At 42.4% G+C, this 24,268-nt stretch overlaps 1 protein-coding gene across 1 annotated transcript in view; it reads right to left on the bottom strand.

Moving 5' to 3' along the window:
• Positions 1–12,307: 12,307 nt before the first annotated feature.
• The window catches only part of SLC16A10 (solute carrier family 16 member 10), a 94,221-nt gene continuing 82,260 nt past the window's right edge, over positions 12,308–24,268 (bottom strand). Inside the window, exons 3-6 of the mRNA XM_066607045.1 lie at positions 22,763–23,165; positions 21,112–21,255; positions 16,670–16,898; positions 12,308–15,008 (exon numbers count right to left, since the gene is read on the bottom strand). Of these exons, the coding sequence (XP_066463142.1) occupies positions 14,773–15,008; positions 16,670–16,898; positions 21,112–21,255; positions 22,763–23,165 (1,012 nt within the window). The 3' untranslated portion in view covers positions 12,308–14,772. The remainder of the gene's footprint in view (positions 15,009–16,669; positions 16,899–21,111; positions 21,256–22,762; positions 23,166–24,268) is intronic.

Here is a 24,268-nt window from a genome sequence, read left to right as displayed (position 1 = left end):
AGGGGGTTTATATATTTCTACCTCTGCTCTCAAAAGCTGCTGATTATTCATCTCTTATGAGTGAAGTTGGTCTAGTCCTTTTTCCTTGGTGCTACCATTGGGATCAAGCTAAGTAGTTGATGTATTGTATTTGGTTCTACTGCCATTAGTTGTTACCACATTAGTATTGTCAATTCCTGTGTCTACTCATCGTCAGTACAGGTGGCCTAGGATCGGGACATGAGGTAGTCATTGTTGAGATGATCGCCTCAATTTAGGCAGGGGTATTTTCCTTCTTCGGCTGCTAGGGCTAGATTTTTGTGTTTTACATGGGGTTTTCTGGAGTTTATTTGTGCCGTGTGAATACTGACTTGTGTCCATGCTGGGCGCTGTGCTTTAACGCTCAGTACGTACGTAACAGTAAGGCCGGACTCACGTGAGTGTATCTCACAATGTGCAGGCTGCGAGATATACACGTGTACACGTAGCCAGTACACAGTGGCATTGCATATGAGCAATGGGCCGCCCATCGCCATTTACTATCTTGGCGTGTGTGCATAATACGCATCAAGATAGAACATGCTACAATTTTTCATACGCTCAGAATATACGCAATTCATGTGAGCAACAACGAGTTACTATGGCATATAGGCACAGCGTATTACGTGCGCCAAACCTGGACATGTAATACGCAATTACCAAACTCTCAAGTTAGACTTCCCTAAGGCTGTCAGTCCTCAATGCTCTATCATAACTACACTTTATATATTTCTTAGAATAATCTCTCTCAACAACATGTATGGACAAGTCATGTGCCTCTCTTTTAAAGCCCATTAAAGTGGAGCAGTTCCTCCAAAGCTAGAGGAATGTCGCACAAGGGTTCCACAAATGAATGGTTGGGGATGGTGACTCGCCATGAAAACACACTTTACTTATTCAAATCAGCAAAACGTATTGACATACTTTGATGCAATCTTTCAAGCTCAGAAGAACTTTGGGCCAGGTGGGTCTCGAATGTATTCGATGCGGGGTATCACCCTCTTTATGCTGACAGTGTTAGATCTGCAGCCCAAATTAATTTAACCCTTTGAATCAGTTTTGCGTGTCCACATTAATGGCAAATTGTAGCTGTGCGCCCCTCAGGGCCACTCCCTGTAAAATAATTTATTATAATAAGCTCTTATGTCTCCCTCCACCCAACGGCATATATACCGGGCCTGTGCATCACATGGTAGCATATAAACACTGGCCGATATATGCTTGTGTGAATAAGCGCTAAAGCCGCCTTCATGCGAGCATCAAAATTGCTGGAGATTTGTGCATTGCAAGATGGACAAATCTCATACAAATGTAAACCCTATTCTTTTGAATGGGGTCATACACAAGTGTTTTCTAGCATGGCATTGCAATGCTATGCAGGAAACAAATCACGGCATGTTCTGCCTTGCTGTGTGCTCCTAAGGCTAATTTCACATGGGCGAGTGCCCCACCATGGGAATTGTCCATGTGAAAAAACAGGATTTAGTGATCCTCCAGTAATATCTCCAGATATGGTCATTAATGATTCCTCTGCCCTGTCACATCCAACCTGGACGCACTGGACCTGTTACTCGCGGATCTACCAAAAATGAAAATAAAGACAAAACAAGAATGGAACCAAAATATGGGAAACATTGTCCCTATACAACTAAACACTGGGAAGGGCCCTGCCTGAAAGCAGGGTGATCGCCCTATAAGGACGGCCCCAACCGCGTCCTTCGAAAGAAAAGAGAAAAAAATCACTATACAAACAAATGCAGTAGTTAGCTTGAGAAGCAGCAAGTAACTGAACGATCCAGTAAAAAACATTTAACTGCTAGGCCAGTCAGGGAGAGATTGAAAAATCAACCGCAGTTAAGCTCAGTCTCAATCCAAGCTAAATAGCCCTAGTAATTATCTACTGGTGCGACTAAGAACGTCACACCAAATACCACACCCACTGAGCCAGAAAACGTAAAAAACATCTCCAAAGCCAGCACCAGACTATCAGCAAGGCAGCAATCCCAGAACCGCCGCAACATGCCCTCTGCTTCTTTACTGCCCATTGCCACAGGAACAGACCACCTCTTCTATGAAAAGGAAGCTGGTGGCTGGGCAGAAAACTTGTGTGCATGCACTGCTGAGATTCTGGCTATCAGATCTAGATGAAAGGAGTGCACATGTGTTGGCTTGCTTGTTGCCAGGGAAACAGACCAGAAAACAACAAACACTTGAAGTAGGATTCTTGAGAAATATTCAGAATTGGAAGTGACATTTTTGAAAAACATCTCGCCATAAAATAAAAAAATATATATGAACCTGAGGTGATATCTTTTTAATATACTGTATTCAGGCAAGTTATCTTGGTATTGAGCAAATGTAACTGATGTTGGCTAACAACCATTTGCTGCCATTAATTTACCAATAAGTATAGTCAATTCTGAAATTCTACCTTTCTATTCATGAAACAGAATGATGTTGCAAAGCTTAAATTCCCTTTTTATATTTATAAGATAAATATATTTGGATAAAATGTATTTATATGTAAGCAATACTACATCTGTAACTACAACATCTGTATAAATGTCTTTCTGACATTTCACCTAATGGTCTTTGTATAGCCTATCCTAGGAGCTCCCCAATTTTTTTTTTTTTCAGAAACTCCAAATATTTTCTTTCGGACCTTCCCACTGATATGTACTGAAAGCAATGATGGGGGAGAGCTGTGTGTGTCTTCCTATCTATTATAATCTAATAATGCCGTTGTTGTAACTTCCAAAAAGTGTAATGGAGAGAGCCATGCATTGACACAGGCCAATCTACCTGACCTTTCCTCGTCTTAGTGGTTGGCTTCAACAATAACTATGGCTTAGAGTCCAGATGTGGCACGTCCTACGACCATAAATGTCATTGGCTGTATTACCTTCTAGATCCCTTAAGGACACAACCTATTTTTGCCTTCAGTACGTGGCAATTTTATGTTTTCTTTTCATCCCTGTCTCAGTTGTGCATACCATGAGATTCCATCAAATGACTGGAGACTAACTTTACCCTCATTATTATTGTTAAGGTTGTGCATCTGGGACCTGTGGTTCTACAGGTTTCCTTGTGCACACCTTCACAGGTAGGAGTTAATTGAGCTGGCTGGGTGTGGTATTCTCCATCAGCCAATTCCCCATGGCAGATAAATACCAGCAAGCTCTTGTGGGAGATGGCTGGTCATTTTATTGCTTTACTCTGTGTTAATACCACTCAGAGCTTGTGTGGTACATGCTTGTCTGTAGTGTCCCTCTCCTTTCCTGAAGACAGTCTGGACACCTGTAGTCCTTGTCTGTATCATATACAGACCCCCTCTTCCCTTTGACAGGTGCAGCCTCCAGACGTCTGATGTCCTGTGTGTCAGATGGGTGATGCCTGACACTGTTCCCTATATCAGCATGGTGGCTGACTCTCTATTCTCCTGGTGTGATTACACTTGGACTAGCTATTTGTTTACCATCTGTATGCATGTGAGCTCTGGGTGGGGTTCTTGTTGTATGCACAACCTGGTATGTTGGTGTGAAGAATGACATATTTTGTATGTCTATGCAAGTCGCCAGGCATGTGCTCCATGTGCAGTACTGTTGTGTGTGTGTGTGTGTGTGTGTGAACAGTGTCCTATCCTGTGTTTTGTAATTATCTCCAGGCTCCTAATCAGGGATAGCCAGGTCCCAGATGAAGACAGTGAGACCGACCTTATCAGGACGATTGCCCTGCTTTTAGGCAGGGGTGCCCCATTTTCCTTGATTAGTAAGGGACGGGTCTTTGCATTATAGGCTGGAGAGGTGCAAGTTGTGATTGCAAATGCTGTGTTTGCAGTTTTAAATAGGACACCATCTTGCGTACATGCTGAGGCATGGCGCTTTTGTGCATCCAACGAGCATAACAATTGTTAGCCATCTTGTAGCCTCAATGACCATTGGTTCTTTCAGTTGTTTTCTCATTTACATTGGCAGCACAGAGGCGTAGTGTTTAGCACTATTGCCTTGCAGTGCTGGAGCTCTAGGTTCAAGTCTGATCAGGGAGAACATCTGCATGGAATTTGTATGTTCTCCCCATTTGTGTGTGGGTTTTCTCTGGGTACTCCTACAATGGGACTGCAGAAAAGGTATGCACTATATGAGTAAAATAAATACTTTCTCTTTTTCTTTTCACCAATTCCTGCTCAGAGCCATTATTCTGCCTAAGTCTATATAGGTTTCCCAAAGTCAAAAAAGACATGTATACTGGTAAAGTCTTCCATATTTATTATGAACTCATATACTGGCAGTTGTTATAGCACTCCTGCCATCCTTTCACATTCATTGCATAGTGTTAGTCGTGTTAATAATAGCAACAGAAAATACTGTTTTTGTTTTTCATTTCATTATTAAAAAGTTAGACTATTCAAGCAAATGTATAAAAAAACTTGCTATGTAAGATTTCCTAACTTTGATGACCATTACAAAATACACATTATATATTTCAATAATCAATGTAATAATAATCAATACCCGGAAGGACCTTAGCAAAGGTCTATTTTTCTAAGGCATAAAAATAGAATATTAGCACAGCATTTGTCATATTTTAAACACATTCATACACCGTGTAAATCTAGCTACAATATTACAGTTCATTAATTGCACGCCAAAAATCTGCAATCCTATGAAGTAGCTAAGAAGCCACTAGTTCAGCATCAAGAAAAGTATGTAAAGCTGCTTTCACACACGTTAGCACTTGGTTCAGGGGTTTTGTCTCTGCCCTGTTTTTGGTGGTAAGAAACTGAAATGATATGGAGTCAATGGGGGGGGGGAGAAACAAACCTAATAAAATTTCAAAAAAATTGAAAGTCAAACAGAGGCTTCTGTTTGCTTACATTCCGTCAGATTCCTGCATTTGTGGACGAAAAATAACATCGCAGACTGTTAGGTTTCCTTTTTTCTTGGCTGGGAAAATAACGGAAAGGAAGCAAACTGAAGCCTTTTTTTCTTTTTTTTTTTTTTTTCTTTGGATCCATTTATTTCAGTTTCTCTCCTCCAAAAAATAGAGCAGAGACGGAAACCCTAAACGGAGCGCTAATGTGGGTGTGAGAGCAGCCTAAGGCATATAAAACTCAGTAATTCTGCAAATACATCACATTTAATAGACCAGAGCAGGATTTAACATGATAGTTTCTAGTAGAACCGATCAAACTTTTGGAGACATTCATGTTAACACAACTTCTCATAGAAGGCAAGACACTGAACATGAAATGAAGTCTTTGGTATTCGAGGTCAGCAACCTACACAATTGTAAATGCAGTTCTAGATGAGAATGGATTATAGAACAAGTCTAATAACTCTAGCCTAATAAAAAAATATGGAATATGATGTATTTGCAAAGTTACTAACTAGAGATGAGCGAGCATGCTCAGTAAGGGCAGTAACTTGAGAGAGCATCGCTTTTTTTCGAGTAATTGCATGCTTGTCAGAGAAAATTCGGGGGGGGGGGGGGGGGGGGTTGTGGAGGGGGACGACGAGCATGCAGTCACTCGAAAAAAGCGATGCTCTTTCAAGTAAATGCCCTTACCGAGCATGCTCGCTCAGCTCTATTACTAACCTTTTAGGCCGCCTGCACACGGGCGGAAATCCCGCCGCGGGATTTCCCGCGGGATTTCCGCCACTGAAAGTTTGCATAGGAGTGCATTACAATATGCACTCCTATGCAGACGGCCGCGGTTTGGCCGTGCGAAATCTCGCGCAAACAAACCGCGGCATGTCTTATTTTTGTGCGGGGCACTCACTCACCCAGCCGCCGGCTCCAGTCTGCGCATGCGCCGGCTGCATGGCAGCCGGCACATGAAAGAGCCGGGGCCGCCAGGCGCGGGTGAGTACGTGCTCGTCCCTGCAGGCTCTCAGGTCGGGTCCCGCAGCGAGAATTCTCGCTGCCGGATCCAACCCGCTCGTGTACTGGCGGCCTTAATGAGAAATTATCAAGACAATAAAGAGGGATCTTACTCTTTAGGAAGCAAAATTCAACTTTAAGATTTTCTTTTATATGATTTTAGAGGCAGTGCGTGTGCAGATTTTACTTATTAAAAGGCACAAAAAGGTACATAAAGGTACATAAAGTATAATCCCATTTTTCCAGCTACAGATTTCACATATAATTGAAAAGCAAGTTAGTTTTACACTTTAAGGCTCGGCTCACATGACCGTGTTTGCCGGAGGACTGCACACATCTCTCTCGCGTGAGCACGCAGTAGGTATGTAATGACATTCACACTTGCTCAGTGCCACCAATGCCCATACACTATCTCTGCGTCTATGCACACATAGTACATGCCAAGATAGAACATGCTGCGTTTTTTTACGCACATATGTCATAAGCATTGTGTGACTGGCACAATTAAACGTCTATGGGATATTGGTACTAGGTATTAAGCGCAAAAACTGCAATCGTAATACGCAGAAGCAAAGGCTCGTGTGACACTGGCCTAAAGCCAATAAAAGTTAACTGAACTCTAGGCAAATATACCAAAGTAACGATAGAGTGTACATACTTGGCACAATAAATCCATAAATAATTTAAAATGCAGATGTATTCTTTAAAGAAGTTGTCCGAGATGAAACTTCTCTTTAAAAATGGCTTCCCAGTGGCCAAAACATAACAGCTGATCCTCACCTCTGCCCCCTTCTCACAAGTGCCTCGCTGGCGGGTCTGTGGCTTCCTAGTGAAGTATTGTCTACAGGCCGCAGTCCGTGACAGAGCTCAGCCTATTAAGCATTTTAAGAGACCTCTTTATATCAGTAGATTCTACTGTTCATTTAGTATAAGAAACATAATGGAAGGGGTACTTTAAAGGTGTTCCTACACATTAGGCAGAAACAGGTTGATGACATAATTGTTTTGCAAGGGCAACTCTACACATTTTAGTCCATATTGACCATACATGCACATATGATCGTTAAGGGAATGTTTTTACACACAAGATAGTTTATGAATTAAATATCTTCCATAAGATTGAAAGGTCTATTCTCTGACTACCGAAATAAAAAGTCAAAACATGGACAACTTTCCAGGAAATGAATGTTGGTGGCTGGCTAAAACAATCGTTCTTGTTAAATTTTATTTTTTGAGATCTTCCATTAGCTGGTAATTTAGCTCACGTTAACATTAATGTTTATCACTTTTTGTTGCCGAGAGCTGAGTAGAGGACGTATACACTCATGGTAAAAAAAAAAAACAGTCGGCATCTAGAGGGAGTTGGAATGGAATGAAACTTTCTATATGTGACTGTAATATTGATACAAGTTAGTTATTACAATGTTAGAGCAAAAGGATATTTTATTGTGGAAAACTGAACACTTGAAGGGAAGTTCTAGTACCCTGTTGTACTGCCTCTAGCTTGGGTGCAAGATGTGATACAGACGGGCATGGAGGCTCTAGTACTCTGTTGTACCACATCTAGCTTGGATGCAAGATGTAATGTAGGCGGGCATGGAGGCTCTAGTACTCTGTTGTACCCCCTCTAGCTTGGATGCAAGGTGTAATGTAGGCGGGCATGGAGGCTCTAGTACTCTGTTGTACTACCTCTAGTTTGGATGTAAGATGGGTGGGCATGGAGGGACACAGGTTTCCATATGTTATGCTGCAGTATTTGCTGTAACTGAGCCTCTAGATCGTGTAAACGTGCAGGTTGTCGAAGTTGGTGTCCCCCTTGTCTGTGCGGCTGAGCATTATCCTGCTGGAAAATGCCTCTTGGAAGCCGCCATGAGAGGAACACATGTGGCTGCAGGATGTCCTGAACATATCGCTGAGCTGTCATTGTCCTTCATACCACTGCTAGAGGTCACTGATTGTTATATATGAATGCACCCCAGACCATCATACCAGTGAAAGGGGACATGGTGCTGCTCCACAGCAAAGGCAGGATTGAGGCGCTCACCCCTAGGTCTCTAGTGTCCAAACTAAACCTGGATTCATTGCTGAAGACAACCAAATTACACTTCATAGCAGTCCAGTTTTGTTGTTCATGACACAACTGCACAGTACATGTAATGGGCACTGTGAGACCAATTGTCCTTCAGCCAAGTGCCTGAAAATGGTTTAGACAGACACAGGGGTGTAACAATGGTGCCACCTGACTCTGGATGATGGACAACGAAACAGTTGGAGCTGCTCGTGGTCATCAATCAGAAGATCCTCTTTACTGGTGGTCTGTCGAGGCCATTCTGAGCTCTGTCACCTTCGTGCATTCACTGGTACCAACACCTTCTAACAGTCTGGCCATAATGAGCCAAGTGGCGGGCAATTCGTCGATACGACCATCCAGCTTATCACATAATGCTCCCCCTCTCAAACTCTGTAAACTGGGGGGAAATCTCTTCCATTATGTCACAAAGGCATGTCTAGTTGTCAACAAGCCTCTGGGAGCTTTTTTATAGGCCAAGGTTGGAGCCACTTTTAGGGCCTCAGGTGACAAGACCGTTCATCTAATCACACCAACTCTAACCATTTTAATATCTGCCTGAGATGTAACTGCAGGACAAGTTTTGCAGCAAAACGACAACTTCTAGGGGCTTCATTTTTTTTAATGCAATGAGTGTATATACATCCTAGCTATATGGTGCATCAACAATAAGGACGAACAGTATGCTATATACTGGAGGGTGCAAAGGAGTTAAAGCTACTCTCAACGCTCAAACATGACATAATATTGAAAAAGCAGTTAACCCATGTTGTTCCCTCAAAGAATATGACAAAACAAGTTCTAGGCCCCTAAAACTGAAAGTGCTTCCATTTTATCCCAATAGATTTATAGCAAAGTTCCACTTTGTAGACTTCAATTGGCACAATATCATGGAAATTTATTAAAGCTAGTAGAATGGAAAAGTAGAGGACTTGTCCATGCCAAGTCCAGCCCTTTGAAAAATGAAATCAAATTGATGGTTGATCTTTGAAACACCCTTACTTTCTTTTGGCTGCTATTACACACAGCGTCTCTCAAATGCAAAACGCAGGTGGAGACGCACTTTTTGCAGCTGGCACCTAGACTTGTCATATTTATTGCACTGTACTGAACTATTAATAGTCACTAGTACAATGCTATTCCCTCTAGCAAGTGCATAATATAGCTAGACTCAACTCTCTTGCATGAATTCATCTGTTCACACTTTTGAAGTGCTCCTAAAAAGTATACATGTGAAAAACTAGGCCAATTTTGCAAATGTACAAAGCGTGGACGGCATTACACATGTCAAAAATTTACACCCACAGTGTTACTTGGATAGTTTCATCTGGACTGCGTTCTAAAGTTAACAGTACAAGTAATTTGCATATTCATTAGAGATGAGCGAACGTACTCGTTTCGAGTAATTACTCGATCGAGCACCGCGATTTTCGAGTACTTCCGTACTCGGATGAAAAGATTCGGGGCGGGGGGGGGGGGTGGCGGAGCGGGGGTGTAGCAGCGGGGAACAAGGGGGAGCCCTCTCTTTCCCCCCCCCCCCCCCCCCCCTTTCCCCCCAACCACACACACTCACCCACGGTGCCCCCCGAATCTTTTCGCCCGAGTACGAAAGTACTTGAAAATCGCAGCGTTTGGGTGGAAAAGGGGCATGGCCGAGTAGGTTCGCGCATCTAATATTCATATTTCTATTGTTAATATACAAGCATCCCTTTTGTTGATTTATAGCTTGCAGAAACAAAAAATATGCTCAGCCCAACTGCAAACCTACCGCAGGTAATATGGCATCTGAGGGAACATAGCATGATTTTTTTTCCTCTTGGATCCCATGTGAGTATCTGCATAAAATGACCACATGACAAAAACCCAAAACTACTATGGGCACGGTATTACACCTCTATACAACAGAATGGGAATGGAGCTATAATACAGCCAATAAGCATGAGCCCTTACTGAATTTAGAATGCAGCCACTAGTAATGTTAAATGTATTTCAATTTGCCATTTTTAATTTTGCCACAATGTTTGGCACAAGTCCCAGTAACGAGAAAACACATTTCCCTACAATTATGAAAATGAACGTGCGTGAAACTGCCATCTGCTAGAGACCATTTCCTCATAGGTTGCTCTGTTTACAGCACTGGCCACGTTTGACTGAAACAGCTGCAGAGAGAATCAGCTTCTGAGATAGATAGATATCTATCCATCCATCCATCTCCCGGATTTACAAATGCAAATGAAAAATGTATGTCTAAAATGTCTATTTAAATGGGTTGCACCAGAATTTCAAGTTATTCCCTATCCTATCTATAGGATTGTGGACTGATAACTTGCTGATCAGTGGGGGTCTCTGCTGAGACCCCCGTGGATCTCAAGAATGGGTGTTTTGTGTTTCCGTCATCACTGCAGGCTTACTGCACCCAACTGTGAGGAGACTGAATGAAGTACTGATCACGCAAGTGTACAACCGTTCCATTCACATACGCTGGGCCTGACTGCTCAGGTATTTGTCTGCCCAATTGAAATGAATGGAGTTCTGACCACTTATGTTTAGCCAGTGCTCCAATCAGTGACCTCATTACTGGGGAAGTAGAGTGGGTCCTCCACCGATCAGCAAGTTATTACCTATCCTGTGGATAGGGCATTACTTGTAATTCTGGTACAATCCCTTTAAGGTCACATTCAATAGGGCAGTCAAGCTGCCTGCAGTGAAGGCATGATGGTACATAGCACAGGCTCACTATGATCCCATTGCTTCAATGCCTCTGCTGTCTACATCAAGGCATTGGATTACCTCTAATGCTGCCAATTAGTTTTACTGAGGTAGACCTAGTTGACTGTTAACCCTCTCATCAATACACTTATTCTTTTAGGGTGACTGTTTTACCTATGATACATGCAGTGATATGGAAAGCTTCTGGGCATACACCTTACTGTGTGAAAACTCCAGGATGAATAATTACTTTTATTGAGCAGTTTGTCTCTATTGGTGACCGCGATTACAGTTGCAGTGAGAGGATCTAATTGCACTTTGCTAGCTTTATTTTGTCTTTTGTATTGCTGCTTCATATAGTACATAAGCCCCCTTGCTTACTGTTGGCAATAGCAACTCTTGGTATGTGCTTTTATCAGTCAGTGATCATGTCAAGCTTTTTATAATCATGTCTTAATAAGCATTAGGATTTGAAGTTTGCCTGAGTTAGTGATATTGGTCTTAGAAAACTGCATAATTTTCCTCTATACAATGGCTAAACTTTATTTACAGCAGCTAGAATATCCCTTTAAACTTTGAAGATATTTTGTATTCTCGAACCTGAGCCAATTTAGTGACAAGGGACAGCAAGCTTGAAGTCTTCTAAGCCAGGCATTCAAAGTACTGGTGATGCTGGATGACATTTTAGTTCTATATTTATACACACTACTTAAAATTGTAGGACTTGGTTACAAATTGTACCTATCATTGTGGAGGGGTATATACATTAGTCTTCATTGAATCTTATGTGTTTGTTCTTGTTTAATATATAGTGTTGATAGGTTGGTAAATACTTTTGTTTAAATGTGCGGCTGCAGATGCTAAGTTACCTTATCCTGGTGCAATGGCGGGTACTCTGGTCCCCTTGCTGGCAAATGCTGATGACTGGTGTCTACACTTGATGCGTGCACACACACTCCCGGATGTCTTATTAAAGGGCCAGTGCCCACCAAATTCATATTTACCCTGCCAATCACTGAACACTCCTGCCTATATTAGGCATTCTTCCCCTGTAGAGGGTGCTTGAGTATCGGAGTCCTTGTTGGTTTGTGTACTCAGCTCAACGTGTGCTTTCAAATATGGTCTGACTCCCTGGTTTCCTGATATCTGGCTATTTCTCGACTTTGCTCCTGACCCTGGCTCTTTAATCTGACTATGCCTCTGTCTGCCCTTACCCCTGGCCTTAATTCCATGCTGAACTTCTGTGACCCAAACTATAGCCTTGTTTCTCGTGGTGAAGTGTGCTGTCTGCCTCCAACTGGACTGTCTGACTACACTCCTCTTCACACCCTCAGATACCATGCTGAGGCCTTTACTAGCATCAGCCGCCACTGTACTGGGACCACTTCCTGAGTAACAAAGCCCACATCCCAGCGGGTGGGATTAAAGGGTGAAAACCGGGGTACTTTAGTGTGTAGCTCAGTGGATCCGAGTTGCTGATCCTGACAACTTTATTACAATCAAATACATCACTCTTGGTATTCATCATACCCATATGACAGGTTGCTTCTGCATGATGATCTTTTCACAAATGCACATCAAAATCAAAGCCTTATTCGCAGATGCAAGGTACAGATTATGTCCCCCTTTTACTTTTTGAATTATATAAAGTTATACAAGCCCAGAATAAGTAGAGGTTTAAATGAATAAAGCTTTAGCTGTACTAAATCTTTTCCTATAGAACGGCATACAAATCTTCTCAGCTCCTCCTACTCTATAACATGCAGCCCTCAGATTGCATTGCATTTTCAGCATGACAAGTTGCCTTTAAGGTACGATACATTTGTATCTAAAAAGGCTTCAAATGTAGATAAATTGAACTTGGATATATTCCGCTATATTTCCCTGTGGTACATCAATCTTCTTGCACTTGTAACTAATTAAACAATTACACTGTTTAGTGAATGTAAATGAAAAAAGGTTAAGACTACAAAAAAATTAAAAACTAAACATGAATAAAGATAATACCATATAGGAGATTAATCTGTCAGATTATTGTTTAAAATAAATCTTTGGCATATTTATTCCTTTCTGCTTACAATTAGAGGAACAATCCAGGCAAAACGTATATACTGTATTATGACTAGTGCAGGGCCTAACGGGGCAGATGGTACAATGTCTCTGCAGCATCACCTATTGGGGAGAATCTTTCCTCAAAGCCGTTCACTCGGGTTGCAGCTGCGGAATTCCATAGCAAGATCTACAGGTCTAACTGGATTTTGATACAGAATTGCAGGCAGATCTCAAGCCATTTGTAGGTAGCCTACAAAATATGGTGTAGAATTAACCATGGTTTGCAGTGCGGTTTCCAGCGTAATTCCATCCTGTGTGAAAGGTCCTTTTATATGCATTGTAACATGACTGAGAATATTAGCATGGCCTAAAAGTCTCCTCATGCCTATTTGGTGGTCTCCATGAGGAGAAACTACCCCCACAGGCATTCAAGGAACACCAAAGCCAATGTTCTGGCTTGTTACACCCAGCATTGGGTATAACAGAGGATAGATTTTGCATAGATTATGTGAGTGCATTACAAATAAAGCTATTCTCATTATGAGACACTGCACCTCACTCTGCATTTCTGAAGTAAATAGCCCTTGTTAAGCAATGGTTCAGGTATAGTTATCAAAATAACTATAGTCATGGTAATAAGGCACATGTTCACTGCCAGCAGATAGAAAGGACACCGACAAAATCTTTGGATCATTCAAGAAGTAACTCATGGGTGGTTGCCAGCAAAAAATCAAGTCATAAAGTGCATATACAACATTAGTAATGAAGAATATATTGCTAAAAATGTAAAGAAATGCTACCTATGGAATGGTATTCCTCCAAGGCTACTCAAAGGTTATACATCATTCCAAAATGGAAGAGATTTGTCAAGCACAAACAAAGATATGTTCAGACCGCAGCTTAGAGGAATATATACTGTAGGTAAAATGTACTTAACAACCTATGTCTTGGTCTCTCTGGAGGAAATTAGCAAATTGCATTCTTCTTGAGTGCCTAGAATTAACAGACCTATTTGTGATTATTTCTGATAGTCCTAAAACAGCAGTTTATATCGACAGATACTTATGTTAAACATACAGTAAGTATCCATCAACTAAACATTTGATTTGAGATTGAATTGCTCTGCCTGTCTGAAGATGCACTTTCCTTGCAAAGAGAAGAAATAATAGTACATTGCACAAATAGAAACAGTCATTTCAAACTAAACATATGCCCCTTCATCTAGGTGAAAATTGTCATGGTAATGGCATATTCACACTGCTGTGGCCATACTGGACCTGTACAAACTGAATGCAAAAAACATCGGCAGGCCCACATAGACTCTCCGATGTTAACGGAGTCCCACTGTAGAATGTCCTATGTCGTCCATGAACTTGGATGAGAATAGGACATGCTGTGATTCTTTTCATATAGATCATAGGTCCATATGCAAAAATCACCCATGTGAACAGCCTCATTGGCCATTATGGATCCGTGTGCTGTCTGTGGACTACAAGAACAGCACATGGCAGTCTGAATAAGCCCTAAAAAAGGCGTAATTGAATACAATCCAGCTCAATCATACTGATTGTGGACAACGTTGTATGTTAATCATAAGTCAATAGTTTTACATAATCTTAAAATATTGAAGAATTAACACCCTGCAGCAGAGATTTATGAATACTCAGCATTGACTGAAAAAAATCAGCTCCAGCTTATTGCAAACTAAAATACATTGAAATCTCAATGCCTATTGTAAAGGCTTCAAGCGCCATCATTCCAGCAATCTAACATGATTGTAAATTAGACAAAATTTGTGCACAGAAATATAGTAAACAAAGTAAAAAAATTGTTCAGTCACTAAGACTGTAATAGACTGAATAGTGATAGAATGGACGTTATAAAAACAAGATCCGGCATTGCTGTACAGCTAGTTCTAGTCATTTCAGGCTTAGTCGTATATGCAAGCAAACACCCAAATGTGGTCACACCGCTTTGGTTTTGTAGCACCAGATACAAAATTCAGTCAATGTCATACAAAATGTAATTTTGTAAAATAATGAAAATTATATGACAGACACGTCTTCCTTTTTATGATGATCAGCTGTGCCAGGTATCAATGCACTGGTAGTATGATCCATAGTTTTCTCTCCAGCCTCTTTATCCAGTGTTCTTTGCTTTTCATTTAAAGTTCTTTCGTGGATCCAAGGGATAAGACAAAGGATAATTCCGCCAAGGATAGGGGGGATACCAGCCAAATAAAATGCTACATCGTAAGAACCAAGTTTGTCACGCAAAAGACCTAAAGGGGACAGTAAATTACATGATGTGTCAGTCATCAAAAATGGGGCAGATTCACTATTCAAAATAAGCCAGTAAACTGTCTTGCATGTTTGCGCTACATTGTACTTTTAGACACTCAGACACTTTTCCTGACTTGTTCAAAAAAGGGGCATGGCCTAAACTGCCCCATAAATTGCACTTCATTTTGGAAAGTTGCACCAAAAGTTTGGAGCAATTTTTGGTCTACGCTAAATCAACTAATAGGTTGTCTAAACTTAAGACTAGACAGTGTTAAAATTCACAGATTAACACCTTTTATCATTCAACAGTGCTACTGTGATAAACCTAGCATAATTTAAGGCTATCTAAGGTCTAATGCACACGGGCGTATTTGCACTGTGGAATACCGGAGCTCCGGATCCCGCAGCAAATACAGCCCATAGGACATGCATTGAAATTAACTGATATACCGCTCGCGGGGTGGAAGTAACAGCCTGTCCTATTCAACACTGCCTCGTCATCTGACACGCCGACTCTGCACTGCACATGTGCAGCTGTGCACCAGTTGGCACATCTACAGCGCAGAGTGAAGACACCGGACAGGTAAACTGGGGGTCACTGCAGGGGCATGGGTCGCATCCCACTGCGAGAATCAGACAGTCGGAATCCAACCTGGCAGTCTGCATTCGGCCTAAGGCAAGTTTGTACTGTCTAAATTTTAGACAGTATTAGTAAATAAGCCCCAGTGACTTGATGCCACAGTATGACATTGTAAACCGAATACGTGTAACCCCATGTAGAGTCATTACTCTAAAATCAAGTTTAACTATAAACTTGAGAAATTTATAGTGTGCATTTATATTATTAAAGAGTACCTCAATTCTTTTTGGAGGGGGAATTTGAGCGGGTTATGTGCTACAAACTACTGCCAGCTGCTGTTTATCAATATTTCTATGTGAAATTTGTACACCACTTCCCAGGAAGAAACTAGGAAGTTTCTGTGAGGAGGAACTGGTCTGCGCTCCAGAAAAAGATTTTGCTGAGGTAGCTTCTGTCTCTGGAACATGATAAGCTGACTGTCCTGTACACAGACTCTGCAGTCTATGAAACTTTTATGCATTTAATAATGCTACTATGTTACAAAGTCACATAATTTGCTAAAATTCTCCTGCCCCCCCCCCCCCCCCCCATTCCGTCCAAAAAAATGTATAAGCACCTTTTAAAGGGAAACTGTTGGCACCTTTTGAGCCACATCTACTAGGTTACGTCCCCTCAAAGGGATTGGGACGAAGGGTCCAGGGAGTCCTTTTTATACTCATCAGGTCAGGTCCCCTGTTCCCTTACTGTACCTCTGAGGAATCGGCAAAAAACACACAGCGTGACTCTTTGCAGAAGGCTGTGTGCACTCGCTCTCCCATAGACCAAGAACTCACAGCCATTTAAAAACAGTCAAGCTGTGTGCTCTTCCCAGTTTCCCAGGGACACAGTGCTAGAATGGGAGACCCAATGAGTATAAGAAGCAGCTTCTCGGACTCCCCGTTCTCTAACCTTTGAGCCCCATAACGTAATTTAATGGGTTCAAAGGTGCTGACAAATTCCCTATAAATATATTACGGTACAAAGCTAATACAAAGCCAATTTATTTGACTGGCAGAGTAATGTTTTAACATTCAGATTTACCTGCAACAGGAGGGCCAACAGTCATAGGAATGGACATAAATCCAAGCAAAAATCCAATGGCTTGAGATACATTCTCTGGCCCGACAAGCTCAAAGGCAATGGGAGCCATAATACATATGAAGCAGCCATCAAACAGGCCCATGAAAAGACAGACAGCAATCAAACCACCAAAAGTGTGGCACACTGGAATCATCATAGACATCAGCCCAATGAAAAAAAAAGATATCACCTGCAAAGTATTAATGGGAAAAATGGATCTGTAAATCACAAGCATCATAAAGACAATATACTGTTTTTTACATGACTTATGGTTCAGAATATTATGAAACCAGGTTAAGGGCCCTTGTACTTCAATAGATCTTTAATAGAGATGAGCGAGTATACTCGCTAAGGCACATTACTCGAGCGAGTAGTGCCTTAGCCGAGTATCTCCCCGCTCGTCTCTAAAGATTCGGGGGCCGGTGACAGGTGAGTTGCGGGGGTGAGAGATTCCCCGACCCCCGAATCTTTAGAGACGAGTGGGGAGATACTCGGCTAAGGCGCTACTCGCTCGAGTAATGTGCCTTAGCGAGTATACTCATCTCTAATCTTTAAGCCTCGGTCAGACGAACTTTTTTTTTTTCTTCTTCCGCGTACCTATGTATGCAAACAAAATGTGCTGCACGGATGTGCAAAATACGCAGGACCAAAGCTCTGTGCTACTGGAGCAGCTGTGCTTGTAGAAGCACAGCTGCTCCATGAAGGTCCCCTCATCACTGAACATAACTTGGGTTATGGTGCTGTGGGGATGAGACCCATTCCCTTTAACAAAACATAAGAATCACAACATTATGATGCATATAAAAGTCACGCATACACCATAAATATGCCATGTCTACCAAATACATAAATGTAATATACAGCGATTTTATCATTTTTTACTTATCCCTTTGTAAAGAAGTACTCTGTCATACTATATTAAATATGACAAGATCTGAAATTTGTAGTACTATCAGCATATGCAGTCATAAACACATGAAGTGTTCAGGTAGTGGCAGGTGCCACGACTGGACGATGGCTCTTATGTAATGTGGGTACTGGTATGCACATAGGTAACCATGGTGTTTGTATCTAGAACATGCGCAATTCACTCCAAGCAATATATTGAGCTATATCAATAACCACTATCAAAAATCACAACTATAACCCAGTGCATGCCTACTGTAATATAATTGGCATGATAGACACATACACGTACATCCTCAGACCAGGAATGTCTAAAAATAAAGACATCAAGGCTTCTTCACTTGCTAATTTAAATCCTGGATCCAGTTCTCATGGGGTGTGGGAGGATTTCAAGAGCTATGCAAATAAGATCTTTTTGGACAGTCGGGCTCAGAGCCCCAGTGACTGATCCCATGACGGTAGCAACCTCACATGTAACTCAGTCACTCACTTACAGATAGGTGGTTGTTAGTATTTCAGAGCAACTGAGGCTGCAGGGGTTTATAAGGGATGTAGTCCACCCATAATGCACAGGGATGAAGGATCTGTGATGACGTCACCATGTGTTCAGGGGCGGAGCATGTAACTCACGAACACAGAGCCCAGGTCACTGGTCACATGACAGTGACATCATCACAGGTCCTGTAAGCACACGGCTATCATGCTTTGCACGTTTTATGTTTTAGGACCTTTGATAACCTTACCGTTATGTGATCATGAGCGGAGCAAGTAATTCACACAGTCACTCACTGACAGGTGGCAGTTAGTATTTTGACAAGCCCTTTAATAGAAAGGCTAGGGCAGTGGTGGCGAACCTATGGCACACATGCCAAAGGCGGCACGCACAGCCCTCCCTGCTGGCACACGCCGCCATCAGCTGCTCATCACTTGTAAATACCGGCAGGAGCCGCGGCTTACCTGCCGGCATTTACACAGCTGCGTTGCTAGCAGCGCTGGGTACTGGTGTATTATGTCGCCACCGGAACTTGGGGGTGGTGACATAATGCACCAGCATTGAGACTTGTTAACGCCCCCAGCTTCTGATTGGCTGGGGGCGTGTTTGTTCCCACAACTCCCATCCTGGTCAGGGAGCACAGCGGGAGCAGCGGAAGGGCCAATTTCAAGGCTGTCCTGCTCCTGGAGGAGTGGCCGAATCTTGGCGGCATCAGCAGCAATGGCACTGGCATGGGCGGTAGAGAGCGCGGCCCCTATTGCAGATCCGTCCTGGGAGCGTAAGCGCCGGTGGTGGGACCTCTTCATATGCCATCCTATTGGCAGCTGCATGGGCGGCAGAGATGGCGGTGATGCAAGGGGGACCCTCAAGGCCACGTAAAAGGCAATAGGGGCCTGCAGCAGGTGTCCCTCTTGCATGTAGGCTGCTGTGGGATGTCGCTGTTACATCGGGGGGTCACTATTACCACTGGGGCCGCTGTGGGGGTGGGGTCACTATTATTGCTGTGGTCACTGAAAGGAAAGGGGGGTGGGGTGGGTGTCACTATTATCGCTGGGGCTGCTGGGGGGGTCACTATCATCTCTGGCGCCGCTAAGGGGGGGGTCACTATTACTGCTGTGGTATGTTTACATGTGGCCGAAATGGGCAGGGCTGTTTCAAAATACAGAGTGCAGCTTTTGACTGCGGAAATACTGCAGAATTTTCCATAGAAATTTTCACTGAGGACATTCTGCAGCATTTCCGCAGTCAAAATCTGCATGCTGTCTATTTTAAAGCGGCCCTGTCTTTTTTATTTTTTTATGTTTTTTAGAACGACGGGGGTAAAATCATATGTCGTGATAAGCCCCGCCCCCTGACGTGTTGGCACTTTGCAGTAAAGAAGTAGGTCTGAGTTGCAGTTTGGGCACTCTGTCTCTAAAAGGTTCGCCATCACTGGGCTAGGGTTCGACTTTTTCTCTGTATCATGTTTTTATCACATTTTTATGGCGTTTGGTTAGTTTTTGATGTTCAAGTTAACATAAAAATACTGTCTGAAAACCAAATGCCTTATCATGAAACGCAGCGTTTTTCCATTCATCGACTTCTACAGGTGAAGCTCCTTTTTTCAACGTGCTTCACTTGTAGAAGCAGCTCGGCTGAAGACTGCATGCCAAAACTGGTGTTTCACAGTAACACATTTGTTTTCATACAGTGTTTTTGATGTGCAATTAACCAGCACCAATACTTACAAAGCACCATAAAATAAAATAGTAAACCAACGATACAAAAGCAAAGTGGAAACACAACCTTATGATTTCTTCATACAGGGTATAATTTTATGCTACAAACAAATCTGTCACACAAATCCACATTTTACATGCGCATTTTGATGCAGATTTTCAGTGGAACAGCTGTGGATAATATTCATTGCATTGCAAAGTACAAAAGCTGCAGCAATTTCATAGCAAATGTGTATCAAAATAAGCACAAGGATACAGATGTAGGACTTATTCAGACAGGCATGTATCGGCCGGAATTTCACGTCTGGACAATATATGCTGTCCCTCTCTACAAGGGGAGGAGGCAGGCCTGCCTGGGAGCTAGTGCACTGAGCTCCTGCTCCCTCTCCCCGCCCCTCGCCACTGCTTGCAATGGGAGGGCAGGATGGGGAGGGGCTAAGTTAGGCATTGCAAACTGTGGTGAGGGGTGGGAGCTCAGTGCGCTAGCTCCTGGCCAGGCCCACCTCCTCCCCTTGTAGAGAGAGACAGCGTATATCAACTGGGCGTGAAAACCCGACCAATATACGCCTGTCTGAATAAGCCCATAAGGGTGACTACCCACTAGTGGGTTTTTTTTTTTTGTTTGTTTTTCTGCTGCAAATTTGCTTTTATTTTTTCTTCCAATTGTCAATGGGACTTCCTAATGTTAAAACCGCAACACGATGCAACGGAACTTTGCATTTTTAACATTAGAAAGTCCCATTGACAATTGGAAGAAAAAAATAGGAGCAAATTTGTAGTAGGAAAAAAAACTCTAGTGGGTAGTCACCCTAAGACATAAGAATCATATTTGTAGTGTGTAAGCACTGTCTAGTGGTGGCTTCTGCCATAGAAGGCAATACCATGTATGTGATGTTTCATGACTTATATTACTTTTTCCAGAGAAGGAAATGGCATATTTGTTATATGTGTAATAATTTTGATTAGTTTAATAAGCGCATCGTGCACAATGAGCTTCATCGTTCAGTTTAAACAGTGGCCATTCAGAAGTGAATAGTTGCTGTGTTATGTCAATGCAGAAGGGCGGGGGAACGAGAGGAGAGAAATCTCCTGCAGCCGCCCCGCCCCCTGCTGGTCGCTCCGTGGGCGAGCCAACTCTACTAGTTCCCATGCAGGAGCACGGGAGCGAGGAAACACAGGGACGAGTGTCGGGCATTGTTTGAGGACATCCGTCCCGTGTAAATGGACCTTTACTTTACTAATTTTTAACAATGAAAGACAGACATAGCAGATAAGCCCTGCAGTACCTGTAAATAGACTTTCTTAACGCCTGGAATGTAATCTGCAAGTCTGCCAAAAACAAGTCTTCCAACGCCAGATGTCACACCAATACACAGCAACAAAACCACTTCCGGGATATCAGGTCCCAGACGTTCCTTAACATGTTTCATCTGTGAAATAAAAATGGAAATAAGAGTAAGGGTGGCGGTATCATACATTGGGGAAAATTTATAAAAGCTATTGCGCCAGTTCTTGACTTAAAAGTCCCAAATTTTTGTAAAAGTGGGGATTTGCGCAAAAATTTTTATTTTTTTTTCTCACTGACTTCATCCCTTTTGTAAACAGTGGACATTGTGGAATGGCCTGGTTGGTATTAGGGTAAATGGGGCTCAGCATGCAGTACCAGCTGGGGCCACTGCGCAATGTACAAAACTGTCGGCTTCCGTCAGAAAAACAGCTTTGCACACAGTGACTGGCCTGGGTGAGCTGGTTGCCAGTGTACACAAGCGCCGGACCCTAACAATCTGCTATTGATGACTCAGAAAAGGTCATCTAAATTAAGAAGTGAGACAAGCCATTTAAAAAGGATGTTAGGTTTAGAAAACCCAATTTCAAATTTCCTACTTGGGAATTCTGAGTTACTACAGGGGAGTTCAGTCAGAGCAGACTAAAGGCCTGATATCCTAGGGCGGGTCAGATTCAATGGAAGCAATCCGTGTGGGAACCCCACCAAAATGGAGCATGCTGTGATTTTGTTTTCTGGACCAAAAGGCCCGCAAATCAAATCCGCATGCCTAAATTCAGCTGCGAGTGCGCATGATTCTCTATGGGCAGCTTGAACTCCGGATTGTAGGTTTTGGTGCCCCGCAGATTCCGCAATTCAATTCCGCCCCGTGGACACTAGGCTTTATTCAGACTGCGCTTGGGTTCCAATCCCTCTATGGTCTCTGAAAACCGCCTTAAGACAGAACCCTGGACGGAATCACAAACGGTCATTGCTAAAACAGAGACCAAAGCACGCTTCAGCATGTTTACGTCAGTTTCCGGCATTTTAGCTGGACAGCATTGCGTAGAAGTTCAGTAATGGTGCACTACGGTTCCATCTGAAGGTCATAGTCTGCGTTTCAGATGGAACCCTGAGACAGAGATCATAGATAAGTTTCCAAAAGCAGTCTAAATGATGCCTTATACAGACAGCCGTTTGAATCATTACCAAGTTCTCATTTAAACCATTTTCCCAGTGGCCATGCTACCAGAAAATAGTTATACTTGCTGTCAGGTTCTGCAGCAGATTACAAGCCGATCACAAAGGTTGATTATTAGTTGGAAACCTGGACGCCTACGCGAGGGACCCTGACGTCGCCTACTAGGTGAGTATTGCTTTGTATTTTTTTTCATGTAGTTTAGCTAGGGCTTATTTTTGGGGGGAGCTTATATTTCAAGCCTCCGACGAAAATCAGGGTATGGCTTATTGGGGCAGGATTTATTTTCTGGGAAACACAGTAGTACGGTTGGCACAAAGACAAACATTCAACAAGTTAAACCTATCATTATGGCTAATTGGCCCAGAGAAAGTAAAACTAAATCCCAGATGAAATTGTCAATTGTCTTCAAACATCTTTACTTTTGAGAGTCTAAAAAGGGTGGCTGAAAATAAAGTTGTAAGGCATCACTTACCAAATGAACATAAGGCACAAAATATCCAAAGAGTGCTGCTGGAATTCCAAATGCCCATATGCAATAACTCATGGATTTGAAGATGGAGAAATTGAAGATCTCTTTACGCCTGTTGTTGTTTTTGGGCAATAGTGGCTTGTAGGTGAATCCAGCCAAAAATAGTATAAGCATGAGGATACATAATACACGCAGGGTATAATAAAATCCGATCTTATCAAGCAAAAAATTGAGAAGAAAAGGCAGAGACACTGTAAATAGGCTGCTGCCTGCTGTGACAATACCATTTACTAGACCCAAGCGCTTCTTGAAGTAGTGTCCCAAGATTACCAGTGATGGTTGGTAAGCAAATGAGCAGCCACAGGCAAATAAAATTCCATAAGTAAAATAAAGAGGCCCCAAGCTCCTATAGAAAAAGATAACACAGAAGAAATTAAACTCCACCAAAAATACTAAACATTTAAAATAGAATTTTATACAGTTAGACACCATTAGGCCATTTTAGAATGCCAAGGCACTACCAACAAGAGCAATTATTAAACAAACAGAGTAAAGGCCCATTTATATGGAGCGAGTCTAAATGCGCGACCATTGTGCACTTTTCGTGCACTGCTAGCTGATCTGTAAATTCAAGCCAGCCTAAAAATCGGCATGGGATCTTATCAGGACCGCACGCCGAGTTCTTCACGGGTAGTGCTGATAGCATTGTTACCGTCAGAACAAAGGACCCTCTGGCCATTAACTGCATTCAGCTAAAGGCTTCAATTGCATGCTAATAAGCTACTCAGCTACTTAATAGTTTATGCAAAATGATGGCTCAAAGCTGTCACTCAAACTGTTCTTTAAACTATCATCGCTCCGTGTAAATGGGCCTTTACTTAACTAGCTCACGCTAGACCAGGAGGATATGTTTGTAGAGGTTTGCAATATGTTATCAAATGCCATCACAGTACTAATTCATATGAAATATTCCATACAGGATTGTAGTAAGCAGGGGCAGAGAATTTGCAAAAATCTGACACATTGCATCATATGCCTTAAAGACTTTGTTTAGAGGTGAAGCACACTGTTTTAAATTAAGCAAGCTTTTGTGATTAGAGCCATTTGGGCTATCACACCAAAAACATTTATTATCCATCCACAGGAATGTTATAAATGTGACTGGAGTGGCGGTGCGCATGTATGCCTACTGCTCCATTCACTATCTATAGAAATAGCTGAGTAATGCGTTCAGCAAACACTGTAAAGTATTGCATACTGTAATATAGAAGTACTGCAGCATATATGCTATGTTGACTTTTTTCAATATGGTGTTGGGCCACCTGTGGCCTCAATGACTGCAGTAACCCTCCTAGGCATGCTATGCACCAAATTCAGCTAGATGTGTCAGAGACCGCTTAGAATACTGAAGCAGTGGATGATTTGTGTGTTGGGCATGCATAGATACAATGTTCTGGTTCATCCCAAAGATGCTTGATGGGATTAAGATTTGGACTTTGGGACGTTCTG

This window comes from Eleutherodactylus coqui, chromosome 1, assembly GCF_035609145.1.
Source record: "Eleutherodactylus coqui strain aEleCoq1 chromosome 1, aEleCoq1.hap1, whole genome shotgun sequence".
Lineage (NCBI taxonomy): Eukaryota > Metazoa > Chordata > Amphibia > Anura > Eleutherodactylidae > Eleutherodactylus > Eleutherodactylus coqui.
Note: the sequence above shows the minus strand (reverse complement) of the source record. Positions and strands in the feature narration are given on the sequence as shown.